The 24,847-nt window shown below is 33.1% G+C and overlaps 1 protein-coding gene across 50 annotated transcripts in view; it reads right to left on the reverse strand.

The window, feature by feature from the left end:
* The window catches only part of ADGRL2 (adhesion G protein-coupled receptor L2), a 416,957-nt gene that overhangs the window by 47,316 nt on the left and 344,794 nt on the right, over positions 1-24,847 (reverse strand). For 26 of the 50 annotated variants that reach the window (XM_037739295.1, XM_037739294.1, XM_037739375.1 and 23 more), the window contains 3 exons: positions 8,372-8,481; positions 2,960-2,974; positions 1,242-2,042 (listed from right to left, as the gene is read on the reverse strand). In XM_037739295.1, the coding sequence (XP_037595223.1) occupies positions 1,242-2,042; positions 2,960-2,974; positions 8,372-8,481 (926 nt within the window). The remainder of the gene's footprint in view (positions 1-1,241; positions 2,043-2,959; positions 2,975-8,371; positions 8,482-24,847) is intronic. The other 24 variants (XM_037739305.1, XM_037739343.1, XM_037739369.1 and 21 more) reach the window with 2 other exon arrangements.

Raw genomic sequence — 24,847 nt, forward strand, 5'->3', positions numbered from 1 at the left:
ATGCAATAATTTGAAAATTAACTCAGTAAATTAGGATATTAATTTAGATCTTAAACACACAAACATTGTTCAAATAGAAGACTTATAAACAGTGTAAACTCTATAACACGTTAACTAACTTAATCATTTCTTTCCTTCCCTCCCTCCCTCCCTCCATCTTTCTCTCTTTCTTTCTTTCCAGAGTCTCGCTCTGTCGCCCAGGCTGGCTGCAGTGGTGCGATCTCAGATCACTGCAACCTCCGCCTCCTGAGTTCAAATAATTCTCCTGCTTCTGCCTCCTGAGTAGCTGGGATTAGAGGTACGCACCACCACACCTAGCTACTTTTTATATTTTTAGTAGAGATGGCATTTCACCATGTTAGTGAGGCTGGTCTCGAACTCCTGAGTTGTGATCTGCCTGTCTTGGCCTCCCAAAGTGCTCGGATTACAGGCATGGGCCACTGTGCCCAGCCCAAGTTATTCTTTCATCATGAGTATGAGATAATCTTGTTTTAATGAAGTATTCATTCATCATAAAATATTATTTCCCACAAAATTGAATTCACTTAATAAACCAAAGTATATTTCCAAAAAGCCTTACTTTCTAAACTAATGATCCTCCATAAAGAGAAAACAAATCACACAATGCTAGCATATCTGTTATCAGAAGTCATCACTGAGAATCATTTACAGCTTAGTCCAAGTGATTGTTCAAGTCACAGAAATATTGACTTAAAACTGTCACTGACTTTTACAAAATAAAAACATGTAATTTTACATGATAATCTAGAAAAATATTGGATGGCTCCCTCCTCTCCTACTCAGAGGACAGACACCAAAACCTCAGAACGCATATACCTGGAATTGTACATCAAGCCTAGCCATTCTCCTGGGACTTCCTAACATACGTTTCCTTTAACCACTGGCGCCAAGAAGTTAAAAGGTCTGCACATAGATTGTAATCAATTCAGAAGTCAAGTAAGGGAAAACAAACAACAACAACAAAATTACTAACAGGTTTCTGGCTGGTATTTTATTTTTAGCAATGAAAAACTAAACTGACCAATAATGCCACAATTTCTTGAAGCCAACATTAAAATGAAGAAATTCAGAAAAAGAACCATAATAAGGCAAAAATATACCATGACATTGTCCTTTGTGGTTTAACAAGAAAAGAGGAAGAAAATAGGAAAAAAAAATTAAGTCTTTTAAAAAGTGCTATTTAAAAAATGACCTAAGTATTAGCAAATAAACATTCTTACCTTGGGCAGGATCTGGTGGACCAAACTCCAGAGAATACCGTAAAATGAAGTTATTATTCCACACATAAAGTTGGTTATCTCTTGGATTGTAATCCACTGCAGCAATATACTGATACTGGTTGGGGAAGGGAACATCCACATATTCTCCTCGGTTTAATCGGGTATTGTAAATGTAATCAATTGCATTCTTGCCTGTTTCACTTTCATTGTCTTGATAAACTGACCTAACCACATAGAGGACTCCGCAAATCATAAACGCATTTGATGCAGCACGTTTGTCATATACAGTCTCCCACGTTGCTTCAAATCGAAGAGTGTATGGATTCAGCTGGCTAATAACTATCATTCCGTTGTTCTGTTCAGTGGCATAAATGACCCATAAACCATTTTCATCAACTGCTAGGTCGATATCAGTCTTTCCTCCCCATCTGTATGGTGAGGTATCATGGTAGTTGGCATAGTTAATTATGGCCTCACCACTCTTAATTCTAGTCCTCAAGTCAAATTTCACAATATTCCTCGTTCTTTCTTTGTTAAAGAAGACAGCACCATCATATACCACAAATCCAGTACCATCTACTCGATTTGGAAGTTTATATGTTGTTGTTTGGCGACTATTTTGAAAATCTTCTAAAGAAGCATATTCTATTAAAGTATCAGTACGATAGGGAGTCCAGGGCATGAAATAAATTTTATCTGCAGCCTGAAGAGGGTCCTTGCACCAAGCACCCGCCTTTTGTTCAGCTTCATATATACATGGTGAGTCCACAATTGCTTTCAAGGTCCCAGGGCACACAAAAACTAACAGTTACAGAGAAAAGACAAAAATTAAGTCAAGTTAAAAAATTACAAAGGCAAACACATTTCAGTGATCGCAAAGCAAAAGGGAAAAATTCATATTATTAGCATTCAATTTTACCAAAATTTATACTTAATACAAACACTACCCTTCTTTTCTAAAAAGTTAGCAAAATCAGTGTACCAGGGTACAAAGTAACTGGAGTTTATTTTCACTAATAAAAGCCTAAGTTTAAGATCATTCATAATTGGTCTGACAATTTAAATTTTGGCTGTGTTTTCATCTTATAATTTGTCAACCTATGTTTTAAAAGTTTGAGCTGTATGCAACAGTGTATATTTTATTTTATTCCAAACATTATACCCTTCAACCCCCTACCCCACCAACAGGCCCCCAAAAGCAAGAACATGAAATAAGGCAAATAAAATAGAAAACCCAGTGTGAAGGCTTATTTAGAACTTTTACATAAGTTAGACTGAAAACAAAGGTGCTTCAACTTGAGGAACATAAATATTCGGAAAATGCAATTAGGAGCAAAGAAAAGTAAATACAAGAAAAGAAGTGAGGAAACAATCAGGAGACCCTGTAACCATGGCATGCTATGGAGAGGGTTCTGGAAGCCAGGCAAGATGACACTTTAATTATAAGAAAATATCCAAGGGTGTCAGAAAAAGAGATAAAGGGTAAAAAAGAAACAGAGAAAGGGCAGCTCCCCCTCGCCGACTTCAGAATTTTTACCCCATCACCAGATTTAGTAGTCATATAATTTCATTGTAAACAGTTGACTTCCTTATGAGGTGGCATTTATGAGGTCCTGCTGATTATTTTAATACAGGAGTGTTGTGGGGAGAGGGGAGGAGGTTAACATCCATAAGGCACATAACAGGGAGCTGGGGTTCAGACTGTATACGTTATTTACCTTTTTGCTCCACTTCTATTTTAAGCATTGGAAGAAAAATAAAAAAGGTGCAAGGAGAAAAGAAGAAAGATTAAAATAAATTGACTATTAGACTAAGACCGAATTCGTAACAGATGCTAAATATAGGAAGAATAAGAGCTGTACTACTTTGGATAAAGAGAAACACACAACAGGAAAACCTAGCAAGAGAAAGATTCTAAAGTTACATAAAAGAACATGGATCAATCATTTTAGGAGATTAAGGAGGCAATACAAAAATGCTGGCATGTTGCTTCACTTAGTGTACCTGAATAAATGATGAAATTCTTCACTAATGCAAGGTATACATACTCTTGCCTTTCCAAAGTCACTCAGCATTCTTAGCAAGTTTTACTTCGTATATGTATGCTATAGACATAAATGCATGCATAGGTACATCATCCCCATTTATCTTACATGAACTGAATTTTTAAACTGGCTAACATTAGATAAGCATAACAACAGAAATACATTTATAAAAATCACAACTTAATTTTGGAGTTTAGATCAAATTTAATTCTGACGTGGTTACATGTTTTTCAAAGATATTTACTACGAAAAAATAAATAATTATGCATCCCAGTATATGTTTCAACAGTTTTTCCATTATTTTCTATTTCTAGACAAATCAATTTTAACCATTAAAGAAGCCTCCTTTTTAGGAATATATAAATCTCCCCCAATTACCAGTAGAGATTTTGAAGAGTATCATAAGGTATTACCTTTCATGCCCACTAATAATTAGTATATTTACTTAGTTATGTTTACATATATATTTTAAAACTCTTATTAAGTTTTATATATTATATATCTCAAACTTGTAATACTAAGTCTATTAAAAAAAAGAAGCAAAATACATACAAGGGAAAAGCAAGCACAGTAGGCAAGGAGAAAAAGGAAGAAAGAATTATGGTTAGCTTATTATGACAATTCTACCATCATCAACTTACACAGAAAGCAAGCTAGCATGCAACAACAATCATACCAAGCATTCAAAGCAAATACCTTAACTCCACAGACCTTATAAAAAGTAAATGCTTCATAAAACAAACCTGATTAGTAGAGTTATGTGAGGAGAAAAAAAAAATCCTTCATTTTCAAGAAATGGATTATGCAGTTAGGAACAGTGCTACGCAAGATCCTAGTTGGTAAATAGTATTCTAATAATTACAAACCATAAAATACCAGTTCACATTGTATATAGGTTTGAAGTATGTTGCCTGAATTTCATAAATGACCAGGCTGATTGATGTCTTTTTCTCCCTTTTCTATTGTTAAAATGCATTAGGATGGGCTAATGCTGCATTTCCAAAATGTATTCAGTGTAGTACATATTTTATTAAGATCTTAGTTTGCTTAATTTTTAAAAGTTACAATAATTCATCAAGATTAAATGTTGACCTTCTGAAACACCTATGGGAAAAACATCACAAGAACATTTCTGCCATAGGAATGGCATACAACTTTCCATATTAAGCCACAACTTCCCCCAGCCAACTTGGTCTATGTAACCACTTTTCAGGAAACATACTTGATCTATAGTGTAATTCTGACTACATCTGATAAATAGAAGAAATTCAATCATTACTGTCCTGAAAACAACACTGTTTTATAAACTACTAGTCCTAAAATTACTCTTCAGTAAGAGCAATATTATAACTGCTTAGAACCAATAATGGAAGGGTGTGGTGAGAAAATGAGGATAAGAGAAATCATTAGCATTGTGACTACTCAAACTACATTCATGTACAGCGGTATGCTTTTTTCCCTAAGGAAAGGGTAATTTTACTGAAATAAATGTAAAGAATGGAAATGTGGGACGCGGTGGCTCATGCCTGTAATGCCAGCACTTTGGGAGGCTGAGGCGGGCGGATCAAAAGGTCAGGGGTTTGAGACCAGCCTGACCAACATGGTGAAACCCTGTATCTACTTAAAAATACAAAAATTAGCTGGGTGGGGTGGTGCACACCTGTAGTCCCAGCTACTTGGGAGGCCGAGGCAGGAGAACTGCTTGAGCCCAGGAGGAAGAGGTTTCGGTGAGCCAAGAGCATGCCATTGCACTCTAGCCTGGGCAACAGAGTGAGACTCTGTCTCAAAAAAAAAAAAAGTATGGAAATAATACATTTTAAAATGTTTATTTAAAAAAGAACTTAAAACAAGTTCAATAAAAGACTCAGAAAGTATATTTTGTTTTTAATCATTGAAAATGGCTAAATTTTATCATTTGATAAACTAAAATGACAATGTAGTTACTGAACAGAATATCAAAGTCTTTATTTGAGATTTAATATCACATGTTAAAGGAAAATAAATATAAATTGTATATTGTATATAATTTATAATTCTGTTGAAAAGTAAGTAACACTCAAAAGTGAAGATTAAAAATATTATAAACCTTTGATGTTTAATGAATCATATAAGAAAAATATGGCTATTTAAAACAAAAAGTCCCTACATTATGATTTTTATGATAATCAAAAGGACAGATATCTGTGAAACCAGCCAAAATTCTATCAATAGAAAAATACAAAAATACAATAAAATTTATAAAATCAAAATTCTCTATCATATGCCAAATAGCTACTGTAACTTGTCATAAGAGACTGTATGAATTAATTAATAACAATACACTTACTTTCCTATAGGCGAAACACACAAATACATGACCCACGAACATCAGTGGAGGACTAACACAAGACAAGAAACTGACCCAAACTAACTATACAGCCTACATACTCTGTTTGTGAAGTGACACACTATTTCATTGAATAATCTTACATGTTTATTCATTAATAATGATTTAATCAACAGTAATGGCTATTTTTCTTATTAAATGAAACTTGTATATAATATATTTACAATGATAATTTGAAATAAAAGGTATAAGGTATAAAAATGAAAACTGACTCCTGCCTGTAGAATGTAAAATTCCAATCTGATTAATATCCTTTATCCTCCAAGATCTTTATGACTCCTCTCAAATATAAATACATGCAATTCCTAATAGTCTGGCAGTGATAATGGATACTCTGTATACACATACTTTTGACACGCACATTAACTGGGCAAGTACAAGCATCACATATAATACGTGTGCCTGTTTATAAACACACTAAAGTAAACAAAGTAACAGCATTTCTAATGTTTTATGTTGAGCAAATTTCTTTTAAAATTGTCAGAAGTCATGAAAACTTTCTGAAATTGTTTTATAATAGGACTTAACAGTTAGGAATATATAAGATCCTGGAGAATTTACTGTAGATAGAAATTGGTATAAAGCCAAGTGCTAATAAATATGTAATAAATGTTATCTGATGGTGACAATTTTTATCAACTAAGTAACACGTAAAAGAGGTATGCAAATGTTACAAAATACAAAACACTACTAAATCAAGGAGAAAGTGAAAGCTAAAAGCTTAAAATAAAAGCAAGTATAAAGAATGAATACAATGGACAGAGGCACAAAGAAATAAAAGGAGAGGAAAACAGGAAAAAGAGGTAAGAAAAGACACTGTCCTACATATTATTAGAACAATCTAAAAAGACTCTTTGCATTGTATTTTAATATTAGTTGCAATTTTTAGTGTGTCACTACTGAGAAAGGTAACAGCAAATTAATTACTAATTTTTTTAATTAAAGAAAAACTAAAAAGAACAAAGAAATACTTCTCTTGAGTATAGCTATTTGCAAGTTTAGCACACAGTGTACAATACTTCTGGAGAACTGAAAAAGTAAAATTTTGCAAGTTAGACGTTCCAGAAGATATCCACATTTTCCTTTCTTAAACAGCGCAAGAAATAACTTAAGAGTCTGAAAATAATATTTGCTTAACACTGTTCATGGTCTACAGACTAGGTTACAGGAACTGGCTCCAGAAAGATCTAATTCTTGGCAGCTCTGACTGATTCCACTGTTTGGGAATGGATGCTGTTTTTCTTCTCTAATTTGAGGACAGAAACCATGCTAAATTCAAGGGAAAGTGACTTTATGGAACAAAATTTTGGTTAAGTCAAAAGAATGCAATGTTCCTCTAGTGGCACGGGAGAATGATTATGTAAGCCACCAACACTACACAGGAGAAATGATATAAAGATCAGTGTACTCAGTAGGCTTCCAATCCTACAAATGGTATAGAAATACTGAAAACATAAAAAGCATCCATTTCACAGTAACACAGGAACACAGAGCAGGGATGAAAAGATAATCTGTGTTTGGCCTTTAACTGATAACATGAAAAGCCAATTTGTCAAAACTGTGTCAGAGAAAAGATGGAGAGTGCCTTCACGGCATGTGTCAGAATGTATTACTGCCATATCAGACACAGCAGATCTATCAGAATTTGGCCCTTTGGTTTTAGAAATATTGATAGTTTGAACATACAAATCTGTCAGAACTAATGACCTAGCTTTTGATGTTCTGGAAAGAGCAATTTCATTATTTGGCATATCCTTTTTTTAAAGGAGAAAAGCGTACAAAAACTGTCTCAAATCAGTAAGATTGCTGATAAAAAAACATGTAATTCAAATGCCTATGAACTAACATGACTAAATGATATCTCTATCTCTTTTATAATTTAAAAAGCAAAGACAAGAATACTATCAAACTAGATTATAAAAATCAGGTAATATTCACACTTTTAACTTATCTAAAATGTAAAATGGTAAAATTTTTTAAATTGAAAGTTTAGAACACAATTTTGAAGGATGAATCGTGATATTAGAAGGAAAACTACACAAAATTTGACTACTGGTTGAAGCCTACCTATAAAATTTTCAATTGAATTTTAAATATTTCTCTGTAGGATCTTAAAAATGATGCTACAAAATTAAAAATGGAGACATGTGCAAGATTATGTTATATCTAACTATTTCATTTAGCATTTAAGATTTCATCACTGAATCGGTAAAGAAATGCTCCCTTAAAGACAATAGAACAAAAAGTAAAGCACTTGCCTCAGTTACTGCAATGGTAGCTTTTACCCGGCACTAAAGTTACTACAACAGCAGGTAGCCATTCAAGTAGCTCACGATTAAAACTGAAGTCAATTCCTTCTTTAGAAAACTGTGAGCCAAACCAATTTGTCAGCAACTGGTATCGGGCAAAAGTACAGATTTCTATCAGCCGTATTGAATAGCTAATTCAAGTTTGTTTTCTGGAAAAACACTAGCCTTAAAAGCCAAACACTTAAGAAAACAGACAGACACTTGGCCAGCATCACACTATGGCTTCCTTCCACACTTCATGAAGCTAATTGGAGGCCCAAGTCTGTTAGTGCTCTGCATGCATAATGGTTTTGTAGGCCATAAACATATGCTTCTTTCACGTGTAGTCCTTCAGCATCAACGACTAATGCTGGGGAAAGTGAAAAATATATACATATACTGCATACTTACTGTAAGGGACACATTCATATTGGACTTCAAGGTATTTGTATGTTCCAGGACATGGATCAGGAAACACATCTGACCCAGTAACTACTATACACTGTGTTCGATTGTTGCATCTGGAAAACAAAATAAATCAAACTTGTGCAACATAATGTGATTATTTTACTTAAATATAACATAGAAATTTTTCACATTTTCTTCAAGCAACTGGAAACATAAAACAAAACTCAAGTGATGTTAAGTTACCCTATATTATTAAATACTTTGTAGGAGTTTTATTTTCTTTATCCTGTAATACATTGGTATCATGGGTCACATTGAATTTTAACTTGAAGTAAACAGAAAATGGCCAACATTTTCCTATTATTCTATTATACATTTTAAGTTTAATTTTTGACATATTCAACATGAATTGAACAAAACAACACAACAATAAATATCTTACCAGGATATTAGATATCATACTTAAAAACTAAAATTACAATTTTAAAAAATGATCCTATAACTAAACAAAAACATGAGTCAAAATCTGAATTTCTCAGCATAAAGTTTTTGACAACACAAATCAAATGAGGAATCAGGAATTTAATTTTATCCTCTAAATCCACTTGGGTGTGAAGTTCTCTAATGCACATACTTTCTGCACTCTTGATTACCAGACACCAAGCTAGTAGAGCTCACCTTATATGCTATACTCCACATAAATGATAAAATGCATTTAAAGGATTTAGAAAAATGCTTGGCACATGTAATGTCTAAGCATTACTGTTACTATTTCTAATCATAGATCAATGTGTCTATATAATTAACGAGATGACTATGTACCTCGGTTCTATACCAGTAATCCCTAAAATATAATATTAGAAATAATGTTGCACTAACATGATGCCTAGAATGTTCTATTTATTGTTACATGGAATTATTTTCTTATTTTTGCATTGTCATTAACTCACCAAAAATATTAGTAATAGGTTAGAATTCCAGATAAGATGACATATAAGTTCTATAAATTTGTCTAAAAGGTCTTTTCGTAAGCTTTGTAATGGTAAGAACTACTTCTTTTATAATTTGATTTGACCACAACCTAATGAATAAAATGTTTTCAGGGTTTTTATTGTGTTTTCTGATAGCCATATACATTAAGAAGGCAAAGCAAGAAGAACAAGAACATTATAACAACATTGATTTAATTGTTGAAATACCACATATTCTATAGTGAATAAATTAACTGAACTATAAAAAAGCAGTATAAAGATTTTGAAATGCATCCCAGTTTCTAGCACAACTAGCTAAAGGGCAGTAGAAAGAGAGTCATGTTAAAGACGGGTAGGAATAGTCATATACTTTGGTGCCATTTCAACTCAAAACTAGAATGATTTCTCTTTGAAGAGCAGCAAAGCCTGAAAACTTCTACAGGATTAAGTAGGTAAATTTTATAATTCAAAGTATATGACAATGAACTTCAAACAAGACTTAAATATTAAATAAATTATAATTAACTTTTATCATGATTACTTTATAAAATAGGATAGCATTTTTTTTTTAGAAATATACCATATATACTGTAATTTTCAAGAACATAAATAATGTAAATGGTATAGTATCTCAGTCTTCTGTAACATGTTTTCCTGTCATTATTCTGTATTTCTCTTAATTTGGTTCACTCATCTGAAGAAATCTGTGGCTGGGCACTGTGGCTCACGTCTGTAATTCCAGCACTCTGCGAGGCCGAGGCAGACAGATCATGAGGAGTTTGATACCAGCCTGGCCAATATGGTGAAACCCTGTCTCTGCTAAAAATACAAAAATTAGTTGGGCGTGGTAGCGGGTGCCTGTAATCCCAGCTACTCGGGAGGCTGAGGCAGGAGAATTGCTTGAACGCAGGAGGCGGAGGCTGCAGTGAGCCAAGATCGTTCCACTGCACTCCAGCCTGGTGACAGAGGGAGGGAGGAAGGGAGGGAGAAAGGAAGGAATTTGCCAGTGGTTCACCATTTAGTGAAAATGAATTATTTTAACATGAATCACAGAACCTATTTTATATCCTGAAATTCAAGACAAGAGTTAGGTTTATGGTTTCTCAATAGGTCAATAATATTTCCAACTAAGAAATATAGTTCTGATGTCTCATTTTTCTTCTTAAACTTTTGCAGCAACAAGACAGTTCACTGCTTTTTTAGTTTCTTGATCTGCCAGAAATCCTAAACCACTAACTTGGTCCCATTAAAAACAAAAGTCCTTTCATTTCCTTCTTTGTATTTACTCATTCCTACAGGGATCTTCTTATCACACCCTCACACCTCTCAGAAATGAAGAAAGTGTGTTAGATATCCCTTTCAGATACACCCACAGTATACATTTTATAACTACTCAACCAAATTCTATTAGGTTGTGAATCCCCACAAATAATTCCTCTTGTGAGTGAACTCTTCATTTAGTTTATCACCATTCCCTTTTCACAAAAGGCTCCTCTCTCACATTAACATACTAGCAACCTATGGGAGAGAGAGGGGATTGTACTCAAAGTGGAAATGAACCAAGAACATGAAAGACTTTGTTATCAAGGTGAAGGAGAAAGTAACTCAAAAAAACTTAGCAATTTATATATATCATTTTTCAAAAATAAAGAATACATTGAATTGCCCAGTTTTTGCCACCAGAAGTAACTGGATGAATGAATATAATTAGTACAGGGTTAGAAATCTTTTATTGCCTATTTGTCAGTGTCATGGTATTTTCTGCAGGAAGTATATAAGCATTCTGGCTTCCATTACATTTTGTTTGAAAAGAGGACCAACACTATAACAAAAAATAATTGTCCATATTTACTCTTTTTCAAAACAACTTTGCAACAGTCTTCTGACCAAATACAGGTTCAAATTCATGTCAAACCAATTATGATTATTTATACAAACCACATAACTTTTATTGATTTAAATAATCACATTTAAATAATCTTAAATCTTAAATAATCACATTTAAATAATCTTAAAGTGCACACACAAAGCATGTGCTTTAAGATAGCAAAATGAGTTAATTCTACAACTATAATCTTAAGAAAAAATAATTTAATGCAGCTCCTGCAATAAAATTATTAAACATTCTAGAATTCATGGCTTCCCAAAATATCAAAAATGTTCAATTTAAATCTGAAAATTTCATGTTTATACACACACACACACACACACACACACACACACACAGAGAGAGAGAGAGAGAGAGAGAGAGAGGGAGAGAGAGTTATCAGAAGTACAAGAATTAATCTTGAGAAAAATGGAAAATTTAGGGCTAAAACAGTTAAGTGTCAGAAAGAAGAGAAACCCAACTGTAAAAAGCTAAGAAAATTAGAGCTTTGCATGCCACTATCTTGATTCATGGAAATGAATCTAAGATTTTAGAGGCCCATATCACAGAAATAAAAATACAGACATTTATATTACTTTATAAATAATGCAAGCAGCACTAAGTTTGCAAATATAGAGGAGATAAGAAAGACACTGGCAAATACCCAATGTGAAACTATTAATACTAAGAAAAATCTGAAAATTCCTTAATAATACGCTGTTGGTAAGATTATAAAACTCTAAATTTGCTATCATTTAAAAATATCCAGAAAGAAAGCAATTACTTATCCATAGAAGCAAAGTAAATTCCCGCCAAGAGCTCAGTTTCAAGTTCTAATACTAATGAAAGTGAAAAGGTAGAGTTAAGCCAAGAAAGAGAAAGCGTTTAGTCGTTTGTATTCTCAGTAGTGGGCATAGTTCCTGGCATGACTTTCTCCCTCTTCCTCTACAGAAAAAGATTTCTTTACCAATAAAGGTATCGTTGTTTTAACAATCAAAATATCAGCATATTTTGGTAATACCATGTGGATTTATTATGTTAATAATCTAAAATTTTCTTACACGTTAAGCATAAAAAATGGGTATGAATGGGAACAAGGAAGAAGAGAAAAACTATGGTTTAATAAGTAGATATTTTACTACAATTTGAAGGAACTACAATTACTGTTCATCATAAAGGAACAGTTACTAGAATATACTTTGAACACTTCAAGTTTCAAACAACTGGTCTTATTTCGTTTTATATTTATAAAGATAAACAGATGAGTTAAGATACTTAAAGCAGTGGTTTTCCAAATGTGATCCTCATACCAATAGCACCAGCATCAACTGAAAACTTGTTAGAAATACAAATTATTAAGTTCCACCAAAAACTGGCAGGTTCAGTAACTCTGGAAATGGATACCCAGCCATCTCAGATTTAACAAGTTTTGCAGGTGATTCTGATCCGTGCAATTTGTGTGAGAACCACAGAGTTAAAGCAAGATAGGTTTATATACCTTACTAAAGAATAAATATGAATGGCAACACATGATTTTGCTCTATAAAACTTAGTAAGACACAAGTGAAATAGAAAACAAGTGATGAGTACAATTTATGCAAGAAGTATATAATAGAGTTTACAATGTTGATACGTCTTTTTGCTAATTCTAAGTGTGGAATATCAAGAGTTTTAGTTGCTCTGATTTTGAGCAAGCTGTCTAGTTGTTCTTCAATTCCTAACACGGAGAATCTAAATAGCACAATATCTGAAATACATGTATAATCACCTATTAACCAATTTTTTAACAGATAAGAAGTATAATGTTTTGATAAAATTTGCTAGCTAATAAAACATAAAAATTGGAAATAAACCTTTTAAGAATCTATAAAAATATACTATGTTCTACAGAAGTATGTCATTAAAAATAACAGAAAAATATGACCCATTGCAATCATTGCAAATTTTTCTATATTCAACCTTTGACTTGTTTATATATTCAAATAAATTTTAATAAAGTAGCTCAACTCTAAGAAGGTGTTAAATATAGCTGTTTTTAGAGAACTCAGAGGCATAAGTACTCCTTGCACATAACATCTAAACAATTTCTGGGCCAGGTGCTATTGTTCATGCTTATAATTCCAGCACTTTGGGAGGCAGAAACAAAGGCAGGAGGATCTCTTGAGCCCAGGATTTTCAGAGCAGCCTGGGTAACATGGCAAAACCCCATCTCTATAAAAAGTTTTAAAAAATTAGCCGGGTATGGTGGTATGTACCAGTAGTTCCAGCTATTTGGGGGAGACTGAGGTGGGAGGATTGCACCACTGAAGCATAGCCCAGGTGACGTAGTGAGAACCTGTCTCTAAAACAAAACAATAACACGTGAAGAGACAACTTACAAAATTGGAGAAAATATTTGCAAACTACTGATCTGACAAGGGGTTAATAACTGGAATATATAAGGAGCTCNTCTAAAACAAAACCAGGAAACAAAACAAAACAAAAAAATTTCTAGGGTATAATTCATGATTAAATACTAAGTAGAAAATAAACATAAAAATCATTTTTAATATTTTTCTACTCACATTTCTAAAATTTTCAAATTTGACATGTAAAGACAAAGATTTAATCATTATTTCACATCACTGGGCCGAAAACAGAAAATACTGCCTTTATGTAATTTCTGACTACCATTTTAAAAACCTTTCTTATTATTCTAAAGCATATAGAGTACAACATTCAACCAGAGAATTCCAAATATAACTAAAATAAACCCAATGACAAAACCTTTTAACATTATTAAATTCAAATCAGAATAAAAGTATTATTTCTGACATTAAAATTCATAAAACTTATTCATAAAACCTGTCGACCACAAGAAAGAAAATCCCAAGACTTGCTTTATAGGTCATAAACTAGTTTAAAGGAGACAAAACACTAAATTTTGTTTGTTGTTTGTTTTTTTGAGACAAAGTCTTGCTCTGTCTCCCAGGCTGGAGTGTAGTGGCACGATCTTGGCTCACTGCAACCTCCACCTGCCAGGTTCAAGCAATTCTCCTGCCTCAGCCTCCTCAGTAGCTGGGACTACAGGCGTGCACCACCACGCCTGGCTAACTTTTGTACTTTTTTTAAGAAGAGATGGGTTTTCACTATGTTGGGGAGGCTGGTTTTGAACTCCTGACCTCAGGTGATCCGCCTGCCTCGGACTCCCAAAGTGCTGGGATTACAGGCGTGAGCCACCATGTCCAGCATAAAACACTAAATTTTAAACATGATTTAAAAATTCATCCCTGTAGTCTTTCTACCCTACAGGTTTGAGGGTGTAGGGTTCAATGGTTCAATTCTGGAATGAAGCGAAATATTCATCTGTAAAAGCTTAAATATAACAAATAATTTTGGAGATAAGGAGTCTATTAATTTACTTCCTACCAATATATTTGCTGATTACAAAAATTAGGGTAAGTATTTAAAGCTGGTGATATTGCCCAGGCTTGTGCATAATATGTAAAAGAAGAAATTTCAAAAAAGATTTTAAGAAATATCTAATGCATAACTTGACCATCACAATTTGCAAATGGCAAGAAGTTGAAAGTATTACAAAACAGTGTATTTTATCTTCGAGATGAAACAATGATCTCAGGTCTCAATATTAACTTTTAAGGCATCCACAGTATTTTTTGAAATTAAGATAAATGTTCTCAAAAACTGTGTAAAGGGTGAAAAGGCTTTTTATAAAAGTGTATTATCATTAATTTACATACCAATATATGGAAATTACTTAAAAGTGTCACGTACAGATTAGCAGCAGTATTTTCAAGAAAGATTATATTTTTATTTTTGAGACATAGTGCCTCATTACTAATGAAATATTAATGAAACAAACTATAAATATGTTCCCTTTTCTTAATCTTTTAAAACTGTAAGTGAAAAAGAGCTCAATGCACACGTTATTTATTACAGTCTCAGAATAAATTGTATCAAAAAACAACATAGTATACTGTTTATATCTGTTCAAAAGCAAAATCATTTGCTAATTGGGAAGATTAGTGTTGAAAAGCAGAAGCTTTAGAATCAGAAAAAATTGGTGTGTAAGTTCCAGCTCGCCTGCTTACTTAATTTTGAGTCAAGCAATGTATTAAACCTTTCAATCTTAGCTTTATCATCTATAAAACCTAAAACCTACTCTCTTCTTTAGAAGTTTGTTAAAGTTAAATGAGATAGTGCAGGTAACTCTCCGTATAATACCTGGATAACAAACATCAAGAAATATAAATTACTACCAACACCAAAACCATTAACAAAATCCCTTATTTGCAGATTTGCAAACCTTAAAGAAGCAGAACATCTTTTACTCTTCCACAGTAGCCCCTGTACTGTGCATACTCTTTTCCTCTGTACAGCTTTAAAAATAGGCTGAACTATTCATGCAAATTTGTTTCCATTCCAACTCTAATCTTGAATTTTACAATGCCCAACAAATTGCTTTTACTCTTCTTTTGATTATCTTATGCTCATTATTACACTTTACCAAGTGCAAAGTATGGAGATGAGATTCCATGTGTAATCTATTGTGAGAGGTGTTTTAATCAATAGTCTTGTTCTGCCTATTAAGCAGGGGCTTCTGTTTTGGCAAGATAACATTAGTTTCTCCAGTCATGCTCCAAAAACCATTGGGAATCTTCAGCAGATCATTAGATATGCTACAATAAAGCTTTGGTGCATTTTCTTTTCTTCCTTAAATTACTTCTTCACTGTCCCACCGTTCCCCTTCACCAATGGCACTGCATTATTATTCCAGCTCCCCTGAAACCTGCACTAGAGCTATGTCTCCAGGCCATAGGATGCCATTTTCAATTGAAGTTTCTTCTTGAAAATATAAATTAAGAAAATTTCATTATCCCCTGCCAGGGGCCATTATTCACCACAGTTCTAAAGAATATTAAAAATGCAAAATCTACTGCCTTGAACAAATATTCCAGCATTCAACAGAAAAGCTCAGTATATCATAACAGAAACTAAAAAAACTAAAGTTTGCTTAAATCTGAAATTATACAATTATCAATTAAATAATTAGTTCAATCCTTTATTGAGTCTATATGTTCGATGGAGATTGCTTCATCAGTTTTTATCTTTTAGCATCTATTTATTTGTTAAACTTCAATTATAAAATACTAGCAATGATAGGACTTTTTAAATTTTTCCTGAGTTACTTTCTGTCTCAGTTGAAAGTGCTCACTTTTTGGAGAAATCAATACTTTCAAGGTACCAAGTTATCATGTAATGATACTCCTTTTCATAGTATCAAATATAAATAAAACATACACAGGAGTTACTGGAAGAGCTTAAACCACATCCTTAGGTAAACTGTGTACTCTAAATGAACAGATTATCTACAGATGAATTATTGCAATATGAATCAGTTCTTTAATTAATGGAATAGGAATTACATTCATTCTTGAGCCTCAATTACTAAATAAAAATAAATTATATGTTAATAAGTAAATTACATTCTGTTCAGGTACACAAGTTTTAAAAATTTAGAAACTACGAGAAAGTGGGAGTTTGAGAGAAAAGAATAAAAGAAAAAAAGAAGCTGCCAACTTATAAATTCTTATTGGAAATGTTTATATGCCTACCACATAAAAATTCGGTGTTTTTAAAAGAATGAAATAATGATTAATGATTACCTGGCTATTTCCACGTAGAAAATAAACACCAAACATCCAATTTTGCCTCAATCAGCAATACCTGATTCTCAGAGAATTCTGTCAATTGGAATATAGTTTTGTATCATGAATGCCAATAATAAACCCTTATGAAATAGATTACCTATTTAAAAGGAAGGGGGAATAAATTATCTGTATACACTAGCAAATTCCAAATGACCTAGTACTCTAGGCACTGTCTTTTTAAGTCTAAATTTATAACAAAATTTTATACACAAAGCATATAAGTTTAGAACGTAAATAGGCAGGCACCAATGCAAATAGATTTGCTCAGGCAAAATAATCAAGTGAATGGAGAGGGAATACAAAGAGTTATGCTTCAATATACAAGGTTTCAAACATCCTCACAGATGCAAACGGGAAACAAAGTTGAATGTTAAATCAAATCTTTCGAAAAGTTTTTTTATTTTATAATGAAATGCTCTTTTATCATTTAAATTTTTATTCTATACAGCTAGGGAAAGTGGGTCTTGCTTTCTTTAAATATTTATTAATGATGATTTGTGAGCTTAACTAATTGCTAGGTAAATATAACATTAGGAAGCTAAATGGTGTGTAATTAATGTGGCAAAAAAGAGTGTTCTGTAACAATGTTCCCATTTGTCACATAGCTATTTCTCATTATTTATTTAATAATACATGCAGTCTAGATTTCTAACCATCATATAGAATTTAATTCTATAGGCATGTTAGGATATTCTACAATTTACATTATACAATGTTGTATTATTTAAAGTATTTTGAAATCATTACTGAAACAAAGTTGGTTTCAGAATCTCTAGCATAATATGCATGAATACTGGTACACTTATACATAATTTGAGAAAAATAAATATAATTTTATTACATTCAATTTCTTATTAGTATTTTCAAAAGTTTTAAATATAGTCCTGATTTTAAAAAAAATTGCAACTGTGATTAAATCCTTGAAATTGCATTTATAAGAAATTATTTTAAAATTCCATTTATTAAAATCATAATCATAAGCAAAAATGTAAAATGTTTTTCTGCACTTTCAATGTGTAAACATAAATCTATTTGACTGAAAAGGAGTACAGTGTATAAGAGAAATAGAAAGCCCTCACTCCCCAAGTAAAAATCAAGTAACTGGTAGCAAGTAAACAAAAGCTTCACAGTAAAATCATATGGATAATCTGTTGTAGGAGGTTGTCATGCTATTTTTCAGATGATGAAAACAAAATAACATCTTTCCATCATCTTTATGTTTGAGTAAATCATGTGCCAGAATTTATAAACACAAAGTATGCATACTTCAACATTTAGTTCACTTACAACTTAGAAACTCCGAAAATTTCCTCAAAAATATCACATTAATTACTAAAATAAGCATTTTGAAATGGCAACGCCGATTTTCTAAAAACTATGTTCTACGTTTTAGAAATCTTCGAGATTCCTTGCAGTTTTTACCGGACCTTGGGGTCAGTTTAATGCAAATTAGGCTTGACTCACTCAGAGCCTTATTAATCCAGTACAAAATCTCTTGTTTGCAGAAATGCACATTCAACATAAATATGCTTGTTTTTATTAGCAAAATAAGAAGTATTTATTTACAAAGCATGCCACTGAGACTGTTTCATTCACAGGGTCATCAGGTCTAACTACTTAATGAAAGGAATAAGAAAATTTAAGTGGGAATAAAAACCATAAAATTTTGAAATACTTAAAAAAATATTGCTTCTGTGTCCAAATTTTCAAAGCCTTCACTTTTAATAATTCAAAAAATATTACAACCTGTATCAATTAAGAGCAATTATTTATAAAAATGTTAACCTACTGCAGTTTGCACTTGCAGAAACTATCACATTTTTAACAAGGGAAATGGGAAATCGCTATGGGATGCCCTAGTTAGATTAAATTAGCAAGAAACTTGTTACCAGACTATATAAAAGACACAGCGTAATAAGACATGACCTTGCAGAGCCTTGGAGCCAATCTGTGATGTTTTTCCTTCCTATAACCCTTGCTAATTATCTGCAGAGTTACAGACCCTTTTGTCCTGGGTTATTTTTCTTCAAATTGTGAGGGGATTTTGGTTTCTAAATATTTAATTAGTCTTGTTATGATATGAGAATTGTTGTACATGCCAAGCATTTCGATTTTCATACTCTATTCTTTCTAATTATTCTCAAATTTAGACTGGTCATCCCAAATCCTTTCCGTTTGTAATTATTTACTTCTTAAAGATCATTCAGTGAAGAAATATTTTCACCCTTATGGCTCTTCTTTTCCACAAATGGCTTTTCTGGTCCGTTAATTACCCGCTCAGAGGATTAGAGTTTGAAATAATGCAAAAGAACCTGCAACTAAAAGGAGTTTTAGAGGGCAAAATTGAGTAAGCTAGATTTGTGTTGTTACTATTTTAAATTCACCTTAAAGATTACTCCCTTGGTTTGGATATCATTTTGAAAAGAAGAAAATTATGCCATATTTTTTTTTCTGACTCCTGAGATGTTTGATGAGATGTCATTTAGTCAGTATTATAAATCTCTGAATATAAAACAAACAATTTTCTATTCTAATTGATAGCTAATATAATTTCCACTTTTAGAGACCTCACTTTGATTATAGCATGGCAACAAATGCTGACAGAACTTCCTATACAAATCAAACTGAAACCACAGAAATAAAATCATAAGCCTTTTGAAGTGTGGCTTTAAAAAAATACATCTTTGTCAAAGTATTTGACTCAGAAACATTTCCCATTTTTTATTAAAAAGACTCTATGTTCTGTAAGTGCTTAAGTTTTGTTTCTGGTTTTTTAAAATCAAGAGGCAATAAAGCACTATTATTCATTACACAAATTGAATTTTGGATCTTTCCCAACTTTCATGTTCACATGCTGCATTTCTTCACCAAACTTGATTTTCAGCTAAATAAACATTTCTAATTATTACTTTAATTTTAAAGTAGTTTTTGTTCCTCTTAAAACTTCTAAAATATTTTGGCAGTAAAATATTTGATGTCGTTTATGAACAAACTCGTGGTATATCTTGCATTAGAAGGGAATGAAAAATAATCAGCAAGCAATACCTGAACAATATGAATTGAATTAATAAGTTAATGTTGGAGGGCAAGGGAAATATATAATTCTTGTTTCTCCAAAGTTTCAACAAAGTGAAAACTCTTATTCTAAAAACAAAGCTATGTAATTATTCATAAAGCCACGAATCTTTTCTATTAGGCATCAAATTTCAAATCTGATCTATATTTCCTTATGTTCTTCTTTCCCACATAGAAGGAGTTTACCTTACCATCTACTTATTGAGCATCATGGTCAAATTATATCCCAACTCCCCTCATGACTTTCATACCAGTATTCTGTTTTAATAGAGGATCCTTCTCCCTTAACTAAAAAAACATTATTAGCAAGTATGTGCTTAACAACAAATGAGCATAAATTATGTAGAATCATCAAATACAGTAGTATCAAATTAGTATCAAATTCTGGCAACAAAATTTCTTTACCATGAAAAATTTTACTTAAAAAATGAACAAAAAACCTACTTAATTGAATGGATTAGAAATAGACGTGGAGGCAGTTCTGGAATTATAGTAGTGAAATTCTGCTCCAAACCCCTGAAAAATCCCTTTGCTCTCTCCTCCCATATACCTCACTCACCCCTCAACCAGAGGGTTTTTCCAAGAATTCCAGTTTAAAAATCACTGATCTAATTCCTCATTAATACAGACAAGATATACTAAGGCCAGAGAATCTGATTGACTTACCAACACCACAGGCTAGAAGAATCACTGTATCTGAAAGATCTTTCTCTCTGGTATACTATCTATATACTCTCTACTCCATAAGCATGGCTCAGATACTTAAAACCATCCTGAGGCAACCTTTTCTATGTAGACTTTTAGAATCTTGATATCTACTTAATTTAAAACAACTAGCACACTAGCAAATACTTCTGAAGTGAGTTCTCACATAAATGACTATGTGCACTTCCTGAACTATCTCTTCCTTAATAAGAAGGTCCATTTACAGGACTGTTAAGTCCTCGAGGTAGAAAATTACCAGAGCTTAAGATACTATGCTTCTAGTCTGAGGAACTGCTGTTTTCCAACTCCCAGTGGTGCCCGCACTGCAATCCTAAAAACGGTATCTCCCTCTTATGTACTTGAGGGAGACACACACATACGCAGGAAGCATTAGCCACATAAGTACTACAGAGAATGCCAACACGAACGATGCTGGCCAAACAGGATTATATTCCCTGACTACCCTAACCTGAAGTAGTCGTCTCCTCCTTTCCTTTTATAAACAGCAGGAACTCTATATAATTAATTTGGAAATTAATCACTTTCTGCTTTATGGCATCTCTTTTATATTTTGCATTTTAGTTGCTGCTAAACTCACTAATTATTTTCCATGTCTAGAATTACATGGTAAGCTTCTTATGTCCTTGTTTACACTATTTCCCAAACACTCCAAGAGTGGTGGGTACTATTATATTGGGCCTCATACAGTGATTTTAGTTGTGTCTAGGACTGTAGTTTCACCCTTCTGTTCTATGCCAGGCTTCTTTTCAATCTATCTCAATGCCTAGTCTTGTTTATGGCATGAAGTACTCAATTTAAATACCTTCTAAGTTGGAATTCTCAATCTTCTGTATTTTACTGAAGGGTTTTTCATCAAAGAAACAATTAAAAATGTCGAGATATATAACAGTTGTTATTTCTTTAATAAAAACTACAGAAATTTTGCGTAGATGTTTAACAAACTATTCTATAGGATGAGATTAAAAAAAAACAATTAACGACCAAAAGCTAGAGACACAGACTCCTAGGATACAATCTGAGCAGTGGAGAAGTATGGAAAGCCAAAAATAACCCTTAGCACCTGTCACCTGAATATAAACAATCAAATTTAGCAGACTTTTAAAGAGATGGCTACTTTGTGGTTCATACACTCTCAGATTAATGAGAGGCTCACCTAACTGATAAATATACGACAAATTTCACTGGCTGACTTCTGATAAATCTGAACTAATCTTTAATCATGACAAAATATTCATAATCTAATCCTTTTATCAAATTGAGTACCACTGCAGGAGTCTCATGTGTTTGCACAATTAAAAACCCTATGTTAGCTGTATATAATAAGGCATTACATTCGATGTAAATCCTTTTCTATTGAAATAAGTGCCAAGCTGACAGCAGGAAGTAGCTGATAAGAAAGGAACAAGGCATTGCTGATGGCATTCTTGATAACTGAATACTGAACTCATAGGCATTCAGTCTACAGCCTATTACCCAACGAGCTCTTTCTAAAAAGCACAGATCAAGGGAAAGGTCCTTTTGCTGCATCTCAGTCACAAAAGTAAGAAATTACCTTTAAAAATAGAGATAGATACATAAATAGAGCAATTAGTCACAGGTAGATAGGAAGAAGGAGGAAAGGAAGAAAGGGAGGGAGGAGAAATATAAATTTATTTTTTGTTTACTATAGAGATGGGGTCTCACTGTTTTGGTCCAGCTGGCCTCAAACTCCTGGCCTCAAGCATTTTCCCCTGCCTCGGCCTCCCAATGTCCTGGGACTACGGGCATGAGCCACTGAGCCCAGTCAGATAACTTTTTATTCATCTGTAGTCCTGGTTTTAGTAAAATTGGTAAAAGACATTATGTGCTGTTACATATGTTACATAATGTAATCTACACTACCTCCTAAGTGTAGAAATACCTGTAATTTTGGAAACATAGTAATACCATAAATATGCTATGTCTGAATAATATATATACAGATAAAAAAATTGATAAGTGAATATGAAACTGTATATTATTAGTCCTTCTTATATTGAACTCCTTATTATTTCAAAGTAAATATTAAGGACTCAACCCCTAGTGCTATTTTCCATGCTGACATTACAGAGTTAAAAATAATGTTTAAAATATGATATTTTGTAGGACTATTTTCATAATTTTTGAGATATATATATAAAGATCACAATCTTTGAAAGATCCTTTCCTCCTTAAGTGAAAGAAGAGAATTCACTCACAATGCCTGAAAGGAAGAAGAAAGCTGAAGAAGATGCTGCATGTTACAGAGGGTGTGAAAGAAAGGGGCGAGAAGCCAAGTAACTCCCTAACAGACCTCCTCAGTACCCCTTGAGCATACAGTACTTTTTGCGTTCTCAGGCCATAACTTACCACTTTCTCTTCTCCACCAGTTTGTTTTTGAAAGTTTTCTATATTGTAAGGGAGATTTGGTATCACAGTTATTTCTGTACATTATCTCCTCTTCTTCACCAGATGACAGAGCCTTTGAGGGGTTAGTCACTGTTTCAAGAGTCTCTGAATCACATGCGGTGCAAACACTCTACCTTATTCTAAAATGTATTAACTCCGTAAACATCAGCCTGTACTCTAACAAATATTTTAATATATTCTTACCTGTTGTTCATAAATACCGTCAGAGTGTTTGGCACATTTGCTTGTGTATCATGGAACTCAGTAATCATTTGCAGCACAAATCAATTAATGAAAGACAAGATATCATGTTCAGAAGTCAAGGATGGTTCCATAACAACATGATATAAACCAAATTAAAACATAAGCCGTTTGTACAACTTTTTAAAAGTGACAATGAAAGCAAAATCCCTCTATTCCCAATACTCCTAGCCTGAATTTGCTTCATTATCAGTAACTTGTCTGAAAGGCTCAATTCATCAAAATCTGTAAAATGTTAGACTCAAGTGCTTTAACTATCACTAACACCACGTGCAGGCTTGGGAGTAGAGGGCCATGTGCCATGAAGCAGCAAATGTTGTGCTCTTCTGAAAGCAAACATGCATTCTTATGCCACAGATATAAACAGAGTAAGCACACTAAATAATGAATGACTAGAAAAACAGCTTTATCGCTGCAGTTTAAAGTTGTATTATACACATTATCATATTGTATGCAATAAAATCTATTAAGCAATTTTAAGATTTTTTTTATGTGTTTTGCTGAAGTTACAACTAAATATATTAATTTCATAGACTGAGGTGGCATGTTTTATAGTTACAGAGTTTTAGAATTTTTTTTATTTGTAAAAAGTATTATAACATTTAAGTAGTAACATTACATATTCTATATAAGGAATCATGGTCAACTTCTTAAGCATATTTGATATGACATTATTAAGAAAAAGAAACACTAGAAGAACTTGCCGCTGCTCTTATCTTTGACCCTTAAACTTTTCCATTTCAGCAACCTCATTAACGTCAAAACTCCATTAGAATGTCTGCCCACTTTTAAATCTCTACAGCCAAGGCCAGGCAAAATTTTTTGGGTTCAATCAGAAGCGCTTTCTTTTTGTATTTAGTTAAAAAGCTTAATAGAGCCACAAAGGTCAAAATATTACTTTTATTAAAGAAAAAGGATGACAAGACAAAGATAAACTTTGAGTGCAAAAAGCCATTTTTAGACCTGAATTGGGCTTTTTTTGGTTTTCTCCTTTAAAACTTTTAGTTTTTATACTTAATAACTAGATTCCCATAATGTATATAGCCAGTATTTTAAAATGTAATGTTAGTACTTTTCTTTGGTTGGGTAACACGGGAAGTACAATCTGAGGCAGAGATCTCTAAGAGGCTTATTGGGAGTGCTCTTAGAACTGTCAGTGAAGCCATGACAGATGCAGGGTTGGGGAGAGTGAGAGGTTGAACTCCAGTGCAGTTGCAACAAAAGCCCAGCAAATTCCTCAGGGAGGGAGCTTTGGAGTTGGGAGAGACCTTCAGAGATGTCCCTGAAATGAAGCAAAAGATGAGGAGGCCAATCCTTTGTAGTCTGGCATTCATTGGGATTCATTGGGGGTTGCCTCTGGGGAGAAGGGTTTAAAATCCCTTCAGCCCATGACAGTTCCTGCAGAGGGACTCAGCTGTGAGCCCATCAGCAGGCAAGTCTCTTGACAGCTGGGGGAAAGAGT

This window comes from Cebus imitator, unplaced genomic scaffold (assembly GCF_001604975.1).
Source record: "Cebus imitator isolate Cc_AM_T3 unplaced genomic scaffold, Cebus_imitator-1.0 Scaffold3, whole genome shotgun sequence".
In the NCBI taxonomy this organism is placed as follows: Eukaryota; Metazoa; Chordata; class Mammalia; order Primates; family Cebidae; genus Cebus; species Cebus imitator.